At 52.8% G+C, this 17,088-nt stretch overlaps 3 protein-coding genes across 3 annotated transcripts; 2 read left to right on the top strand and 1 right to left on the bottom strand.

Annotated features, from left to right (window-relative positions):
- Positions 1-3,301: 3,301 nt before the first annotated feature.
- IUM83_05793 (putative ion channel) lies at positions 3,302-4,573 on the top strand (the record flags this gene model as incomplete). Its single annotated transcript, XM_067929950.1, has 1 exon — positions 3,302-4,573. One exon carries the CDS (start codon positions 3,302-3,304, stop codon positions 4,571-4,573), a length of 1,272 nt encoding a protein of 423 aa, XP_067798180.1.
- A 947-nt stretch (positions 4,574-5,520) lies between these two features.
- IUM83_05794 (heat shock 70 kDa protein) lies at positions 5,521-9,679 on the bottom strand (the record flags this gene model as incomplete). Its single annotated transcript, XM_067929951.1, has 6 exons — positions 5,521-6,010; positions 6,570-7,483; positions 7,858-8,013; positions 8,070-8,735; positions 8,794-9,417; positions 9,497-9,679. 6 exons carry the CDS (start codon positions 9,677-9,679, stop codon positions 5,521-5,523), a joined length of 3,033 nt encoding a protein of 1,010 aa, XP_067798183.1.
- Positions 9,680-13,789: 4,110 nt separating this feature from the next.
- IUM83_05795 (uncharacterized protein) lies at positions 13,790-14,817 on the top strand (the record flags this gene model as incomplete). The annotated part of the gene is made up of 2 exons (XM_067929952.1): positions 13,790-14,235; positions 14,316-14,817. The coding sequence occupies 2 exons, from the start codon at positions 13,790-13,792 to the stop codon at positions 14,815-14,817; spliced, it is 948 nt and encodes a 315-aa protein (XP_067798182.1).
- Between the last annotated feature and the right edge of the window lie 2,271 nt (positions 14,818-17,088).

Genomic DNA, 17,088 nt, shown 5'->3' on the forward strand with positions numbered 1-17,088 from the left:
AGTCGTTCGGATCGGCTCCCAATCTCGATCGCTTCCATGGGATGCTGATGAACGTCACTCGTCAGTCGTCTCCATTCTGCGCGACTGCATTTGCTCTCCTGATTAGCACAAATCTAACCAGACAGCATGTTACTCACCGTGTGGTTCATTCTGTAAGGAAGTGATAGTAAGCGACCGAAGTCAACACTGTACTCCCATGTAGTTCATCTTCCTTGTGCTCAATCCACGATGTTGCCATACTCCGACGCATCGGAAAAGTCAGTGTTAACCAAGAGTGGGAGGTAGATCTTCAAAGTCAAGAAGTCACGATCAAAGGTATCAATTCACGTGAGGAGGCAAGACAAACTGTACTTATGACTCAGCGCCCATGTCATCGCGATGCATCGCCCTCAAGACTCCTTTCGCCCTTCACGCTGCCGTCGGAAAAGCCGTTCCAGTGCAATTGCGTCGTCAATACTTGAAAACCGTTTTCGTTTCCTCTCGACAAGAATTTTTCTGGCTGTTGCGTCACCCACTCCTTCGATCACGACATAGCTCATGATACGAAGCGGTATTGATATTCGGTGGATGCACCAAACTTTGGTACGCACGACTTGCAAACGGTCCAAAATATCGTTCGAACTCACTTTTGAAACGACCCCGCACCGAGGGGAAGAGCGAAATCGGTTGCTTTCAGCTACCGTAATTAACAAGAACACATCCACGTTCTGGTCCACGGCTTTTCTACATCTCTTTGTGGTACATTTCCGCGCTTATCTTCTGTTTCGACTGCAGCAGTTTGCATTGAAGAACTTCGTTGCACAGGACTTTGTCGTTGCTGCTTGCCGACAACCAGTTGCACAAGCGAGAATATGTCACCTGCAGGAGCACTGGTCCCATTGATGACAACTGCGTCGATCTTTGAAATGTCAACAACCCCGATCAGTAGAAATCGTCGGCGGCGGCGATAGCCTCGACAACTTTGCGTGCATTTGGCTCTTCGAATGCCGATGGAGTCCCAAAGCGAGCGCCAGCGTGAAACGTGGACAGATCAATTGGAGTTTCACGATAGACAACCGATTTCACCCGACGGTGCAACGCCACGAACTTCTCAAATCGCTGCCATGTCATCGCGAAGCGCGAGATGCGAAGTTGTCTCCCCACTTAGCTTTCTGGCAATTTTTTCATCAGAGTCAGAAGAACGATGAAGGCGCATTCACATAACCCTCAAGAGTCAGTCGAAATAACCCGAAACTTCGCAGTCCATCTACTGTGAGGCTGTACCCATCTTTCCCATGGTTTGTAGCTACGCCGAGAGAAAACAGCGACCAAATGCTGACAGTTCGCGGATGAAGTGAAAAATTCAAACCTAAAGACACCGCTTATATTTTGTGCAGATCAAGCCACACTTCCTCAACGATGCCAGCTGGATCCATTTCTTCCAACTGTGTTTGCGAGTACTTGCTTAAAACTTTATGTAATATCTCGAGAGCTCGACCATGTCCCCCATGTCCTCCACCAACTGTCTCTCCAATCTTGTGCTTGCCCCCAAGACGTCATCAGTGATGACTGGTGGAACTAGAAACACGCGCCTCTGCGACGAATTTGCCAGTGCATCTTTCACAGGAATGTGAACTGTTGCCGCGCATACACAAACAGAAAACGCTTTGGATGCGTTCATGAAGCTGCAACACACTGAAGCCAACACTGCGTACAAGTCGCACACCTTGGATTTGTCGTTCATGAGCTTCTGCAGTCCATCCAGACACAAGACGACGGTCGCGTTCTCGACGTCAGTCATCTCCAGATCGGCCAACATAGAAATAACCGTTCCAATCGACAATGGGAGATGTCCATACAATCGCTTCATTTCATAACAAAACGCTGGCCAGTCTGTTCTTCTGTCTTTCGTGAGCTGGTAGAGCATTCGGTAGCTGACGTCGTAATCCGGGCAGTTTTCGGGATTGATCAGCGACCCGTGTGCTGCTGTCCCATTCTCAAACGTCACATGGAATATATACACCTTCTGCATCCTCCTGACTAACTCTTGGCTTCCAGATAGTTCAGCAGCTCTGAGCAGAATGCCATCCATCTCATCCAGCATGCGGGACTTCCCCGTGCCCGGTCCACTCAACACGAGGTTGATCGCGTGAGTCTGCTCGTCGTCGTTCCCATCTTTCCACGCGTTGAAATGGTCGGCGAGTGGACCCGCGACAGTAGCCGCAAGTTCCTCTTTCCCTTGATACGGCCACGCTTTCCCGAAACTTTTACAAAGTGGATTTGGCTCCCTCCACTCCAGTGAATTCTGTAACTCCACCATGTCGCCGCCCTTCCGCACTAGCACGTGAATATGATCATACTGCGGGGCGTCTCTAAAGACAGCACCAATTTGTGCACCTGGATCGATTTCTTTCGTCAACATCCCCTTCACTTGCGCTGGAATGTCCCCAGTTCGCATTTGGTGCACAGCAGAGCCGTTGCTCGTCAGCCACTCGCCGTCCCTCTCTGCCAAATAGAGCAGCACATTCTCTGTATCGACGTCCTTGAATGCTGACTTCTCGTGCTTGATAGCCTTCTGCAGGTGGCCCACAGACTGGTTCGTGTCGACGTCAATCGAGAAAGGTCTTCCCGGCTGCCCAAGGATAACACAACGTAACCTCAGCACGACCATCTTGGAATGAGTCTCTTACTACTATGAAGCAACCATTTGGTCTGCACGCTTCAATCTGTCAATCATCAGCAGTACTCAGGGCCCCCGAAAAAAATATTGTCGCTGCAGTAATTTTGATAAATAACAGCAAGTTATTTATTTTCTCAATCATACCTAGATGTGCCCGTTATTTATGTTGGGCCACATTATTTCAGGTAATTTATGTGTATCAAACCCTAAATTATTTCTTGCAGCATTCCTTTACAAACTTCTGCAAGACCACTTTCAATGTTTCCTCTTGTAGTGACACCAGCGTGGCTCGCATCACGTTCGGACATGAACGTCATGGTCTAATGCCAATCACATTGGAGATGATTCTTTTCTTTCGAGAAAACGCTGCCTATTGGGACGCCAAGACGGTTGATGAGGCCATGCACTAGTAACTTCGCTCTTCATTCAATACACGTGAATGTGCGAAAAAACTGTGGCTCTGTGTTCTTATTGACACCAATTACTCAATTATTTATTTACCTTCTTGCGCGCAGGTCATAAAATATGTTTGGTGCAGCCTCGACACTTGCCATAATTTATCCAGGCTCGAAGCCCAAGATAAATATAAATATTATTTTCGGGTCCCCTGCCAGTACTTCGCTGCTAAAGCCGTGCCTTCGCATGGAACAGCTCTGGATTTTACGTTGCTTACAAACTGCGAACTTCGCCAAGTACTTTTGCACGCGCACGCCCGTGGTGCTCTCCGGCTTCTTGCAAGACGAGGACTTCGTCGCCCCGACCAAGTGGTCGACCTCGGACGACCGGTTGATTGAGCTAGCAGGCGACACCAAACTCCCGGTGGAGCGTCGTGAACGAGAAGGTCGGCAAGGGCGTCGCAGTGGAGATGCCGTTCCGCGAGCTGCTAAAGCTCATCGCGTCGGCCGACGAGATGCACTACTTGACGATACAAGAGGCGGCGTTCGAGGAGGACGGGCGAACATGGCTCCGTTCACGAAGCAGCTGCAACAGGACTTCCCCGTGCGCCCGAAGCTTATGGGCCACTTGATCCCGCAGAACATCAACATGTGGATGGGGAACAACGAACACGGCTCGCCCACGGGACTGAACCACGACCACCACGACAACCTGTACATCTTGATGCGGGGCAAGAAGCGCTTCCGACTGTACTCGCCTGGCGACGCAGACAAGATGTACGTGCGCGGACGCATCTCGCATGTGCACCGAAATGGCTTGATCAACTACGTGGGCAAGGAGACGACGCCCTACAGAGCGGGACCCGCGGCGGAGCGCGAAGCTCTTGCTGCGATTGAGAAGAACGAGGCCGAGCGCAAGCTGGCGGAAGTGGAACAGGCTGTGGAGGCTGGAGAACCGGAAGCAGAGGCTCGACTTGAAGCGGCTGAGGAGCGACTGGAGAAGGCCATGTTCGGTGTGCTCCAGGCAGACAACAGTGACGGCGAAGGTGACGAGGAGTATGAGGACGGCGCCTTTCATTTTGAGGACAGTGAGGCTGAAAGAGACGATGAGAGCGAAGTTGGTGAGCTGGATGATCTGGTATTTGACCCTGATGAGGAGGAAGCAAGCAAGAAGACTGCGAAGCGTGATGCGGAGCAGATGGAGATAACGTACCGTGTGAGCTTCAGCCAAGTGGAGACGTTCCGGTTGCGCGGGGACGAGCAGGAACGGAAAGAGCTGCACAAGGAGTTCCCCAAGTTCAGTGAGGCGAAGACTGCGTTCTGCGATCTGGAGGTCGGAGTCATGCTGTTCTTGCCTGCGTCGTGGTTCCACGAAGTGAAGTCGTTCGGATCGGCTCAGGGTAATGGCCACTTGGCGTTGAATCGCTGGTACCAGCCTCGGGATCAGCTAACGCCTGAGAACGTCAACTCGCCTCAGTCGTCTCCATTCTGGGAGCGCGACTGGGAACAGCGCTTTTGAGACCAATCAAGAACAGCTAATTCAAGTGTTTATGTGAAAGGTGAACAGTGTATGTATATGCATTAACAACCATTATTATTATTATTATTATTATTATTATACATTTGTTCTAACCAGACAGGCTCAAAAACAGTGTCGCCAGTTTACTCACTCACGTGGGGTGGGTGGGTGGATGGTTGCGAGGCAAGTTGCAATGCATGTTGGACTTGAAAATGCTGTGCTGTAAGGAAGTGATAGTAAGACACGACAAAGTCCCCTCTTGCACATTGACAACTATAGTCAACATTTTCAATGAGTACTTACTGAAGCACTTCGCTTGTGCTCAATCGGTATCCGATTTGTACTCCTTGAGTAAAAGCTTTCAGTGTTAACCAAGCTCCGATGGGAGGACAAAAACAGGAGTATGTCGTTAAAATTTAAACACATTTCAAACACTCACCACATTCACCGTAGATCTTCAAAGTCAAGAAGTCACGATCAAAGGTATCAATTCACGTGAGGAGGCAAGACAAACTGCGTTAAAACAGCAGGCAGTGGGAAGTTGCGTGACGACGCGCGCGAGCAACAATGACAAATCGACCTACAACCCAGCGCCCCTGTTAATCGCAATGCATCGCTCTCAGGCTCCTTTCGCCCTTCACGCTGCCGTCGGGAAAGAGTCGTGCAATTGCGTCGTCAATACTTGAAAATGGCCGGTTAGCTCTCTCCTGGATAATCTTATCGGCTGTTACGTCACCCACTCCTTCGATCCGACATAACTCGCGACGCGAAGCGCTATTGATATTCGGTGCCTCCTGGAAACTGCGGTACGCACGACTTGCGAATAGTCCAAAATAGTCGGTAAACTCGCGCCTTGGCACCAGCCCGCAGCGCGGAGGAAGAGCGAAATTGTCTGCTTCAGCTACCGTAATTAACAAGAACACATCCACGTTCTGGTCCACGGCTTTCTACATCTCTTTGTGGTACATTTCCGCGCTTATCTTCTGTTTCGACTGCAGCAGTTTGCATTGAAGATCTTCGATGCACGGGACTTGTTGCTGCTTGCCGACAACCAGTTGCACAAGCGAGAATATGTCACCTGCAGGAGCACTGGTCCCATTGATGACAACTGCGTCGATCTTTGAAATGTCAACAACCCCGTCATCAGTAGAAATCGTCACGCCATTCCCACCGGCGCTCGCACTGGCAATCGAACTGGACTTAGTACGATATTGCTTGATAGCCTCGACAACCTTGCGTGTATTCGGCTCTTCAATACCAATACCGCCGATGGAGCCAAAGCGAGCGCCAGCGTGAAACTTGGACAGATCAACTGGAGCTCCACGATAGACAACCGATTTCACGCGACGGTGCAACGCCACGAACTTCTCAAATCGCTGCCATGTCATCGCGAAGCGCGTGAGATGCGCGCAAAAGTCATCTTCTCCACTTAGCTTTCTGGCAATTTTTTTCATCAGAGTCAGAAGAACGATGAAGGCGCATTCCACATAACCCTCAAGAGTCAGTCGAAATAACCCGAAACTTCGCAGTCCATCCACTGTGAGGCTGTACCCATCACCATCAAAACGGTCTCCTATTGTGTATACGCGGCGAGAGAGTATAGCGGCGACCAAATGCTGACAGTTCGCGGATGAAGTGAAAAATTCAAAATCCAAGAAGTTATCGTAGGTTTTGTGCAGATCAAGCCACACTTCCTCAACGATGCCAACTGGATCCAGTTCTTCCAATTCTTCTCTCGAGTACTTGCTTAAAACTTTATGTAATATCTCGAGAGCTCGACCATGCCCCCCCCATGTCCTCCACCAACTGTCTCTCCAATCTCGTCCTTGCCTCCAAGACGTCATCAGTGATGACTGGTGGAACTAGAAACACGCGCCTCTGCGACGAATTTGCCAGTGCATCTTTCACAGGAATGTGAACTGTTGCCGCGCATACACAAACAGAAAACGCTTTGGATGCGTTCATGAAGCTGCAAATGGAAGCCAACACTGCGTACAAGTCGCACACCTTGGATTTGTCGTTCATGAGCTTCTGCAGTCCATCCACACACAAGACGACGGTCGCGTTCTCGACGTCAGTCATCTCCATATCGGCCAACATAGAAATAACCGTTCCAATCGATAATGGGAAATGTCCATACAATCGCTTCATTTCATAACAAAACGCTGGCCAGTCTGTTCTTCTGTCTTTCGTGAGCTGGTAGAGCATTCGGTAGCTGACGTCGTAATCCGGGTTTTCGGGATTGATCAACGACCCGTGTGCTGCTGTCCCATTCTCAAACGTCACATGGAATATATACACCTTCTGCATCCTCCTGACTAACTCTTGGCTTCCAGATAGTTCAGCAGCTCTGAGCAGAATGCCATCCATCTCATCCAGCATGCGGGACTTCCCCGTGCCCGGTCCACTCAACACGAGGTTGATCGCGTGAGTCTGCTTGTCGTCGTTCCCATCTTTCCACGCGTTGAAATGGTCGGCGAGTGGACCCGCGACAGTAGCCGCAAGTTCCTCTTTCCCTTGATACGGCCACGCTTTCCCGAAACTTTTACAAAGTGGATTTGGCTCCCTCCACTCCAGTGAATTCTGTAACTCCACCATGTCGCCGCCCTTCCGCACTAGCACGTGAATATGATCATACTGCGGGGCGTCTCTAAAGACAGCACCAATTTGTGCACCTGGATCGATTTCTTTCGTCAACATCCCCTTCACTTGCGCTGGAATGTCCCCAGTTCGCATTTGGCGCACAGCAGAGCCGTTGCTCGCCAGCCACTCGCCGTCCGTCTTCGCCAGGAAGAGGTGCAGGTTTTTCGCCGCGACGTCCTTGAATGTTGCCTTCTCGTGCTTGATTTTACTCTTCAACTGCAACACCTGCAGGGCGCCGTCGATCTCGATGCCGAACACGGCCCCCGGCTGTCCAACGATTACACACAGAAGCCAGACCATCTTTCCTCGAGGTGGCGAATTCTGGAATGAGGAAGCGCAGAATTCGCTATCGTACCTAAACGGAAATGAAGATGTGATGAAGGCGTGTTACAGTGTCTCCAACCAGTATTCTGTATTCTTGGATGACGATTTTTCCCTTACGAATGAACCCCGTTTGGATGCAATCCTATTGCTGCTTTGTGCGGTGCTTGGAGGTGTGGAGGAGTACCTGGTGGCACATGTGTTTAGTGGTGGTGTCAACGTTTTCAGTAGCTGGAGCTCAGGAAGGAGTGTGGTTGCTTGTAAATTACGGCTAGAACAAACTGGCGGCGTAATGCACTGATATTGCTATAGTAGTATACTCCCGTCGACGAAGCAGCCGCGGCACCACCGGCAGCGGCGTACACCTTCTGCGGCACCGGGTTGGCCACGGCCTCGAGCTCTTTCTGCTTGGACTCGTATTCCTCCTTCTCCGACGACTGGTCCACTGAATCGTCTCCGTCACCGTGTCGTTCAGGCTGTTACGCAGATTGTAGGCGTAGTTCTCCAACGCGTTCTTGGCCTCACTGCGCACCTGCTTGGCCTCGTCCTCCGACTTGTCCTTATCGGCCTCCGTCACCATGCGGTCGACCTCGGCCAGGGAGAGGCCGTCCTTGTCGTTCGTGATCGTGATCCTGTTGTCGACTTCTCCACGGACGACACGTTCAGACATGTTCAGGATGCCGTTCGCGTCAATGTCGAAGGTTACGTCGATCTGCGGCACGCCGCGAGGCATGGGCGGAATGCCGTCCAGGTTGAACTTGCCCAGCAGGTTGTCGCCACGGGTCATGGAGTGCTCGCCCTCAAATACCTTAATCAACATGCCCGGCTGGTTGTCGGCGTACGTCGAGAACGTCTGCGACGTCTTGGTCGTCACGGTCGTGTTACGTGCGATCAGAGTGGTCATGACACCACCGGCCGTCTCCAGACCCAGCGACAGAGGCGTCACGTCCAGCAGCAGCAGGTCCTGCAACTTGTCCGACGAGTCGTTGCCGCTTAGATTGGCCGCCTGCACCGTGGCGCCGCACGCGACGGCCTTGTCCGGGTTGATCGACTTGGTGGGCTCCTTGCCGTTGTGGAAGTCCGAAAGCAGCTGCTGCACCTTGGGAATACGTGTCGATCCGCCCACGAGCACCACCTCATGCACCTGGCTCGTGTATAGCTTGGCGTCACGCAGCACCTTCTCCACGGGCTCCATGGTCTCGAATCTCCGCACAGATCCTCGAACCGCGCGCACGTGATGTCGAGTTAAAGTCCACGCCGTCGTACAGCGAGTCGATCTCGATGTACGCCTGTGTTGACGACGACAGCGTACGCTTGGCGCGCTCGCACGCCGTGCGCAGCCGCTGCAGGGCGCGGTGGTTCTGCATCAGATCCTTGCGGTGCTCACATTTGAACTCCTGCACAAAGTCCTCGACCAGGCGGTTGTCGAAGTCCTCGCCGCCCAAATGCGTGTCGCCGGCGGTGGCCTTCACCTCGAAGATGCCCTCCTCGATGCTCAAGAGCGACACATCGAAGGTGCCTCCGCCCAGGTCGAAGATCAGCATGTTGCGGTAGCCGCCCTTCTTGTCCAGGCCGTAGGCGATGGCAGCGGCCGTGGGCTCGTTGATGATACGCAGGACGTTCAGACCCAGACCGGCAATGGCGCCGGCGTCCTTGGTCGCCTGACGCTGCGAGTCGTTGAAGTAGGCGGGCAACGTGATCATGGCGTTCTTGACCTCCTCGCCGATGAAGGCCTCGGCCACCTCGCGCACCTTGATCAGCACCATGGACGAGATCCCTTCGGGCTGGAACGTCTGGGTCTCGCCCTTGAACTGCACCGTGGTCTGTGGCTTGTCACCGGGACCCGACGTCAGCTTTAACGACCAGTGCTTGATGTCGGCCTGCACCACTGGATCAGAGAACTTCCGGCCGATGAGGCCGCTTGGCGTCGAACACCGTGTTGTGTGCGTTCGTGGCCACCTGGTTCTTGGCGTCGTCGCCGATCAGGCATTCCGAGTCCGTGGAGGCCACGTACGACGGGGTGGTGCGGTTGCCCTGGTCGTTGGCGATGATCTCCACGCGATCGTTCTGCCAGACACCAACGCACGAGTAGGTCGTGCCGAGGTCGATGCCGACGGAGTATGCGGACGTCGTTTGAGCCATCTTGCCTTGATGTGTTGCAGGTCTTGTAGGCTTGATCTCTCGCTCACGGACTTTGCTCCGAAGCTAGTTGTTGTTGTTGTTGTTGTCGTTGAAGAGGTTGCTGTCGTTGAAGACTTGATCTGGACAAAGCACATCCAAAAGTGAGCTGGCTGGCGTATGCGAGGCTGAAGGAGACGATAAGAGCGAAGTAGGCGAGCTGGATGATCTGGCACTTGGCCCTGAGGAGGAGGAGGCGAGCAAGAAGACTGCGAAGCGTGATGCGGAACAGACGGAGATAACGTACCCTGTGAGCTTCAGCCAAGAGGGGTTCCCCCACGTTCGGTGAGGCCAAGGCTGCGTTCTGCGATCTGGAGGTCGGAGACACGCTGTTCCTGCCTGCGTCCTGGTTCCACGAAGTGGAGTCGTTTGGATTGGCTCCCAATCTCGATGCATTCATGGATGCTGATGCACTCTGTCAGTGGTATACTGCAACTGCATGCTCTCCTGATTAGCACAAATCTAATGACAGCATTTACGTGCACCGTAGCATGTGGTTCATTCTCGACCGAAGTCAACACTGTACTCCCATGTAGTTCATCTTCCGGTATCCACCAATGTGCCATACCCGACGCATCGGAAAGTCATCGAGTGGGTGGTAAATACAAAACGAGCAGATCAAACAAATAAATTCGCGATAAACTACGCTGAAGGTGACTAACTGTCATACTTATGACTCAGCTTCCATGTCATCATGATGCATCGCCCTCAAGATGCTTTCGCCCTTTACGCTGCCGTTTGGAAAAAGCCGTTCCAGTGTGTCGGCAAGACTTGAAAACCGTTTTCGTTTCCTCTCGACAAGAATTTTTCTGGCTGTTGCGACACCCACGCCTTCGACACGACATAGCTCATGATACGAAGCGGTATTGATATTCGGTGGATGCACCAAACTTTGGTACGCACGACTTGCAAACGGTCCAAAATATCGTTCGAACTCACTTTTTGAAACGACCCCGCACCGAGGGGGAAGAGGGAAATCGGTTGCTTTCTCTGCCGTTGTAATGAGCAAGAACACATCCACCGTGTCCACGGCTTTTTTCATCTCGCTGTGATACGTTGCTTCCGTTAACTTCTCCTTTTTCAGCAGTTTGCATTGAAGAACTTCGTTGCACAGGATTTGTCGTTGCTGTTTGCCGATGAGCAGTTGCACTCGCGAAAATATATCACCAGCTAAAGCACTCGCCCCGTTGATGACCACTGTGTCCATCTCTGAAACATCGACGTTGTCTCCAAGATCCGTAAAAATCATCGACGGAGGCGCATTAGATTTTGTAATATGTTGATTTGTAGCCTCGACAACTTTGCGTGCATTTGACTCCTTGATCGAAATGCCGTCAATCGTCCCAAAATGAGCGCCAGCGTGAAACGTGGACAGATCAATTGGAGTTTCACCGCAATAGGCAATCGACTTCACCCGACGGTAAAACGCCACGAACTTTTCAAATCGTTGCCATGACAGTACGAAGCGCGCGAGATAATCGCTGAAGTTGTCTCCCCCGCTTAGCCTCTTCGGAATTTTTCGCAGCAACATCTGTAAAAAAATGAAAGCGCACTCCAAATGGCCTTCACGAGTCAGTCGAGATAACCCAAAACTTCGCAGGTCATCTACAGTCATGGCCGTAGTCCCAATACTTTCCCATGGTTTGTAGCTACGCCGAGAGAAAACAGCGACAAGCAATTCCCGGCAATTCTGCACCGACCGAAAAAAAGGAGACCTAAAGACACCGCTATATTGGACCAGCAGTTCATCCCATATTTCCTCAACAATGGTAGCTGGATCCATTTCTTCCAACTGTGTTTGCGAGTACTTATCCAGAACGTATCGTAATATCTCGAGAGCTCGACCATGTCCCCCCATGTCCTCCACCAACTGTCTCTCCAATCTTGTGCTTGCCCCCAAGACGTCATCAGTGATGACTGGTGGAACTAGAAACACGCGCTTTTGAGGTGAATCCGAAAGTGCAGCATCAACAGGATTTTGAACTGTTGCCGCGCATACACACACAGAAAACGCTTTGGATGCGTTCATGACGTAACACACTGAAGCCAACACTGCGTACAAGTCCAATTCCCTAGGGTCATTGTTCAGGAGCTTCTGCAGTCCATCCAGACACAAGACGACCGTCATGTTCGTGACGTCAGTCATCTCCAGATCGGCCAGCAACTGGATAACCGTACCAATCGACAATGGGAGATGTCCATATCTTCGTTTCACGTCAGCACAAAACGCTGGCCAGTCTGTTCTTCTGTCTTTCGTGAGCTGGTAGAGCATTCGGTAGCTGATGTCGTAATCTGGGCAGTCGGGATTGATCAGCGATCCCTGTGCTGCTGTCCCATTCTCAAACGTCACATGGAATGTATACACCTTCTGCATCCTCCTGACTAACTCTTGGCTTCCAGATAGTTCAGCAGCTCTGAGCAGAATGCCATCCATCTCATCCAGCATGCGGGACTTCCCCGTGCCCGGTCCACTCAACACGAGGTTGATCGCGTGAGTCTGCTTGTCGTCGTTCCCATCTTTCCACGCGTTGAAATGGTCGGCGAGTGGACCCGCGACAGTAGCCGCAAGTTCCTCTTTCCCTTGATACGGCCACGCTTTCCCGAAACTTTTACAAAGTGGATTTGGCTCCCTCCACTCCAGTGAATTCTGTAACTCCACCATGTCGCCGCCCTTCCGCACTAGCACGTGAATATGATCATACTGCGGGGCGTCTCTAAAGACAGCACCAATTTGTGCACCTGGATCGATTTCTTTCGTCAACATCCCCTTCACTTGCGCTGGAATGTCCCCAGTTCGCATTTGGCGCACAGCAGAGCCGTTGCTCGCCAGCCACTCGCCGTCCGTCTCCGCCAGGAAGAGGTGCAGGTTTTTCGCCGCGACGTCCTTGAATGTTGCCTTCTCGTGCTTGATAGTCTTGTACAGGTGGTCCACAGACTGGTTCGTGTCTACGTCAATCGAGAAAGGTCTTCCCGGCTGCCCAGGGATAACACAACGTAACCTCAGCACGACCATCTTGGAATGAGTCTCTTACTACTTTGAAGCAACCATTTGGTCTGCACGCTTCAATCTGTCAATCATCAGCAGTACTTCACTGCTAAATCCGTACCTTCGCATGGAACAGCTCTGGATTTTACGTTGCCTACAAACTGCGGTTTGAAAACTGCTCCGAAGTAGTTAATACAAGGTGCATCCAAGTGCTATGACAAGCCTTTTCGGCCGATTTCGCAGTTTTGCTACAGTACCTGGAGTCCTGAAGCGCACCTGCGAGGTAGAACTACTCGACGAGGAGACATGATCCGAAGAGAACCAATCCCTAGTCTGCCGTTCCGAGATATCGGCGATGTACCCACGGGCACCAGAAAAAATCTTATTTCTGCTTTGTGCGGTGCTTATCCACGAAAAACATTAATGTGATAATTTTGTTTATACTAACGTTACTTACTACTTCGAAGTACATGTACTTACTACACAGTGTAACAACTTCGACATTGACCTGACCAATTGTGACACTCGACATTTGGCGCAATGGGAAAACCGTGGAAGTGTCTCGGGCCACACCAGAGACCTCGCCTGACAGCCCTTCTTGACGTAATTCACTGCGCGCTGGCTCAGGAAGAGTCGCGGCGCCTGGAGGAGCAAGGTCGGGGCAGGCAAGCATTTCAAATCTATGTGGTGGGTCTACTCTACCGGTGAAAGATGACGCGAGGTAAGGAGGAGCTGGGCACGGAACATCGGTGGCTGGACGCCAAGGACGGGGGACACGGATTCGGTTGCGGCTCGGAAGCAGGAGGCGTGTCGTCCCAAAGGACAGGTTGACGTAGGCAAAGAACGGGTCGGCGGGTAGCCGTCGACCGCGCAGGGAATTGTGGGGAGCTCAGTCGTGAATTATCCTAGCTAAAGCAACTACTTTTTGCATGTTCGAGTGTGTTAGCCTTCATTCCTTCTAGCGCCTAAGCCAGCAAGCTTCACGTCGTTCACCTGTCGGCCGAAGTACACGTCCCCAACGGAGGAGGACCGCGACAAGTTGGTGGAGAAGCAGGGTACTTATCACTGACGGGAACGGCGCCTGGACTATGACGTACTGGAGGAAGGAGGCACTGGGGGAACTGCAAGGAGGTGACGGATCGCACCACGATGACGCTGGCCGAGTATTCGAGCTTGCTGGGGCCTACGATGTGTTCACCAGCGACAGCGACAGCGAGAGTGGGACCCCGTACGGCTCAACCGCGGAGAGGTTGGAGCCAATCGTGGAGGACGTGGTCGCCGAGGGCTTAGCGCTGGGTGGAGCGAGCGTACTGGGAGGAGGCGTCTCGGGCGTAGCGCCAGCTGCGGTTGCGATGGGTGGCTCAGAGCTGCGTCCGGACATCCCCGGGAGCAGCGAAGACACTGGACGCGTGAACCTGCTGGAGACACCGGAGGGCCGGCGGGCCTTGGACGGCTTCCTGGGATACCTCGCCCTGGGACACCGGACGGATGTGGAGGCTGGGCTGAGTTGCGTGTCGGCGGAGACGTCCCCTCCGTTAGGAGCGGCGCTAATGGGTGAAGGTTCATCGGCGGCGACTGCTCCATCGATGACGACTGGGACGAGTGGTTGTGAAGCGGCTGTCACTTGGGGTACGGGTGCGATGCCGGCATGGACGGCATGCCCAGCTCCAGTGGCGACGGTGACAACGGTAACCGGTGTGGCGACGAGCGCGACTCGTCCTCTCTCCTGGGTCGACGCACGGGCAGTGGTGGCCAGCGAGGTGGCGGCCCGCTTGCTTCCGCGGGTGCGGTACCGCCTGTGCCAACTGCGCCCCCGGTGACGACGACTCCGGTTCCAGCTTCTGTGAGTACGGTGGGTACTGCACCAGCTGCTGGTACAGGAATGGTACCACCGGGTGGGGACCAAGCGTCGAGTGGAGACCCCGAAGTGGATCTGCTGGCTCGAGTCCTGACGAGAGCCGTCCGCCTGTCGACGACGTCCCAACAGCAAGGCTCGGTGACGCAGCAACAAGCGGGCGCTGGTCAAGCTTTGGTGACGACGGGAGGACCGACACAGGCAGCACAGCAGCCTGTTGGGGTCGTCCAAGCTGCTCAAGTGCCGAGTGTGGTGCGATGACTCAAGCTTCGGGAGTGGCTTAAAGTGTGCAAGTTGGTGTTGGAGGTCGAGCAGTACCGCAGCATGCGGCTGTGCCTCCAGTACCGGCAGTCTCGCAAGGATCGAGCGTGCCCCTGAAAGGGTCGGGAATGGACCCTGCGGTGGAGGAGTACCCAAGCGATGTGTGACGAGGTCCGAGCCAATTCTAGGCCAGGACCCATCAGTCAGAAGCCCAAACGCTACCACGTACCGGCCACATGTCACTTGAATCGCAGATGTTTGTTGACCCAAATCTGGTCTTTGTACAAACTTCAAGTTGGACTGGCTACATCTGGGAACTGGGATCTGTGGACATCAAGATGCAGTGACCCCGGACCCCAGGTCTGAGATTTGAATTCGGTCTGGAGGCTGAGGTCTGAGATTCGCTCTAGAGACCGCAGATCTAGAGTTCCATGGCTTCAGTCGGACCATGGGCAGACAGCTGAGCTTTGGCCTTTTGAATCTGTGATTTGGAGTCCCATGGTTGTTTAAGTATCAGATCCCAGATCTCAGATTGGTGACCTAACAGTTTGCAGTGCCAGGGTTCATGGACCTGAGAGTGAAGTCGAAAGTCTGAGACTTTGCGATTTGGATTTCGGTCTGAGGTTTGTCTGTACATCAGACTCTAGGATGTGCAGCCTGGAGTCTGGGAAGAGAGCGTTGCGTGCGGTGTCTGATTTCATCTCGGCTCTGGGGTGCCACAGCTGGGATACTGAATCAATATCGTAATTTTGCCCCCAGCTCAGATTCCCAGCCTCAGCGTCCCAGAATTAGAGCCAGAATTGAGACATGTCAAGTTGGTTGCACAGCCGGGATATGGAATCAATATCGTAATTTTGCTCCCAGCTCAGGTTTTCAGCCCGGCAGTCCCTCAACTTGGGTCAAAACTGAGATCCGGCGATTGTGGGCGCAAGTTGGTATCCAGATATACGGTGTATGGGAGGTTAAGTGGAAACTGGTGAAAGCCAGCAGCCTCTCCGGGCCGAGGACGTGACTAAGAGTCTGCGGCGTGCCTGCAGGACTTGAAGTGTGACTTCGTGGCCTCTTATGTTAAGTGGCTACATGGCGATGGCTACATTGCCTGTCTGGGATCCGCCGTAGTTGCTCTTTTGGCGGTTGCCGTTTGGAGAGTCGCTCTGAAGGGTCGCCCCGTTGTGGCTTTTCGGCACCTGGTGTCGGGTACATAAGATTCGGCCTGACCAGTCGCCTATGGATATGGGCCAATTGGAGCCACAGGATCGTGGCGTCATATGGATTACACCTGATGTGCACCCAGAGTAATCATTGTAATCAAGTGATAACGTACCAAGTCCGGCCAATCCCGGCCACAAGATCCTGGCGTAATCAGGATATCACTGATTTGCACCCAGGTGTAATCAGTGTAATCAAGTGATGACTGACCCAGACAGGCCAATGGAAGGACGCCAAAGCAGTGACGCGCATTCACGGTCGCCTCCAAGCCAGTAGCTTAGTGAGTATCTCACCGTTGTTCAAGGTGTACCCAGGAGATGTTTGCACCCTTACTTGATAGGCCCTTTGTATGTGCATGATAATAATCAGAGTTTGTTTTGTCCCGAAAACCGCACGCTGCGGAGTTCGTTTTGCGTCGACGGGCGTGTTGCTTCACAGGGATCAAGTCCCTGTCCCCGGCGGCCGCGCAAGGCCAAGTGGAGACGCTACGAGTGTTCTACGGTCAAGCTCAGCTAACTCCACATAAAGTCAAGTTCAACAACCAAGCCTTTTCGTGTTTCGGCCCGGTTTGCCTTCGTTGTTGTATTTCCACACGCGGGACATTGGTCGTACCGGTTTTGCTTGCTGGTTGGCTGGTTTCCTGGCGGTGCTTCATATTTTCGGGCGGAAGGTGCTCCACTCTGAAATTTTGGCAGAGCAACACCTGGGATAGTGGTTTCTGGGGTTGCTAGTGGTATCCGTGTGGCGCGAATAGTCTGGGATAGTGGTTCCCAGCTTCGCTGTGTCGCCCTACATCAAGGCGTGGTGGTCCCAGGTTGCAGATCGAGAACCCTGGATCAAGACATGCTCAAGCCGAGCCAATTCTCGGGGCCATACTGGTGTAGCATGCTCCTTTATCATGCCCGAGCCGCTGGGCAGGTCGTACACTAACTGTAGTGGGTCTAACTTGACTCACTACTTTTGCTTACATGTAGCGCTACGTGTATCAGGAAGCGAAGTGCTTAGTAATTACTTAGGTTAATTATACTTGAGTACACAAGTATAATATAAATCGAATAAAGA

The sequence above is a fragment of the Phytophthora cinnamomi genome, assembly GCF_018691715.1.
Source record: "Phytophthora cinnamomi strain GKB4 chromosome Unknown Contig10, whole genome shotgun sequence".
In the NCBI taxonomy this organism is placed as follows: Eukaryota; Oomycota; class Peronosporomycetes; order Peronosporales; family Peronosporaceae; genus Phytophthora; species Phytophthora cinnamomi.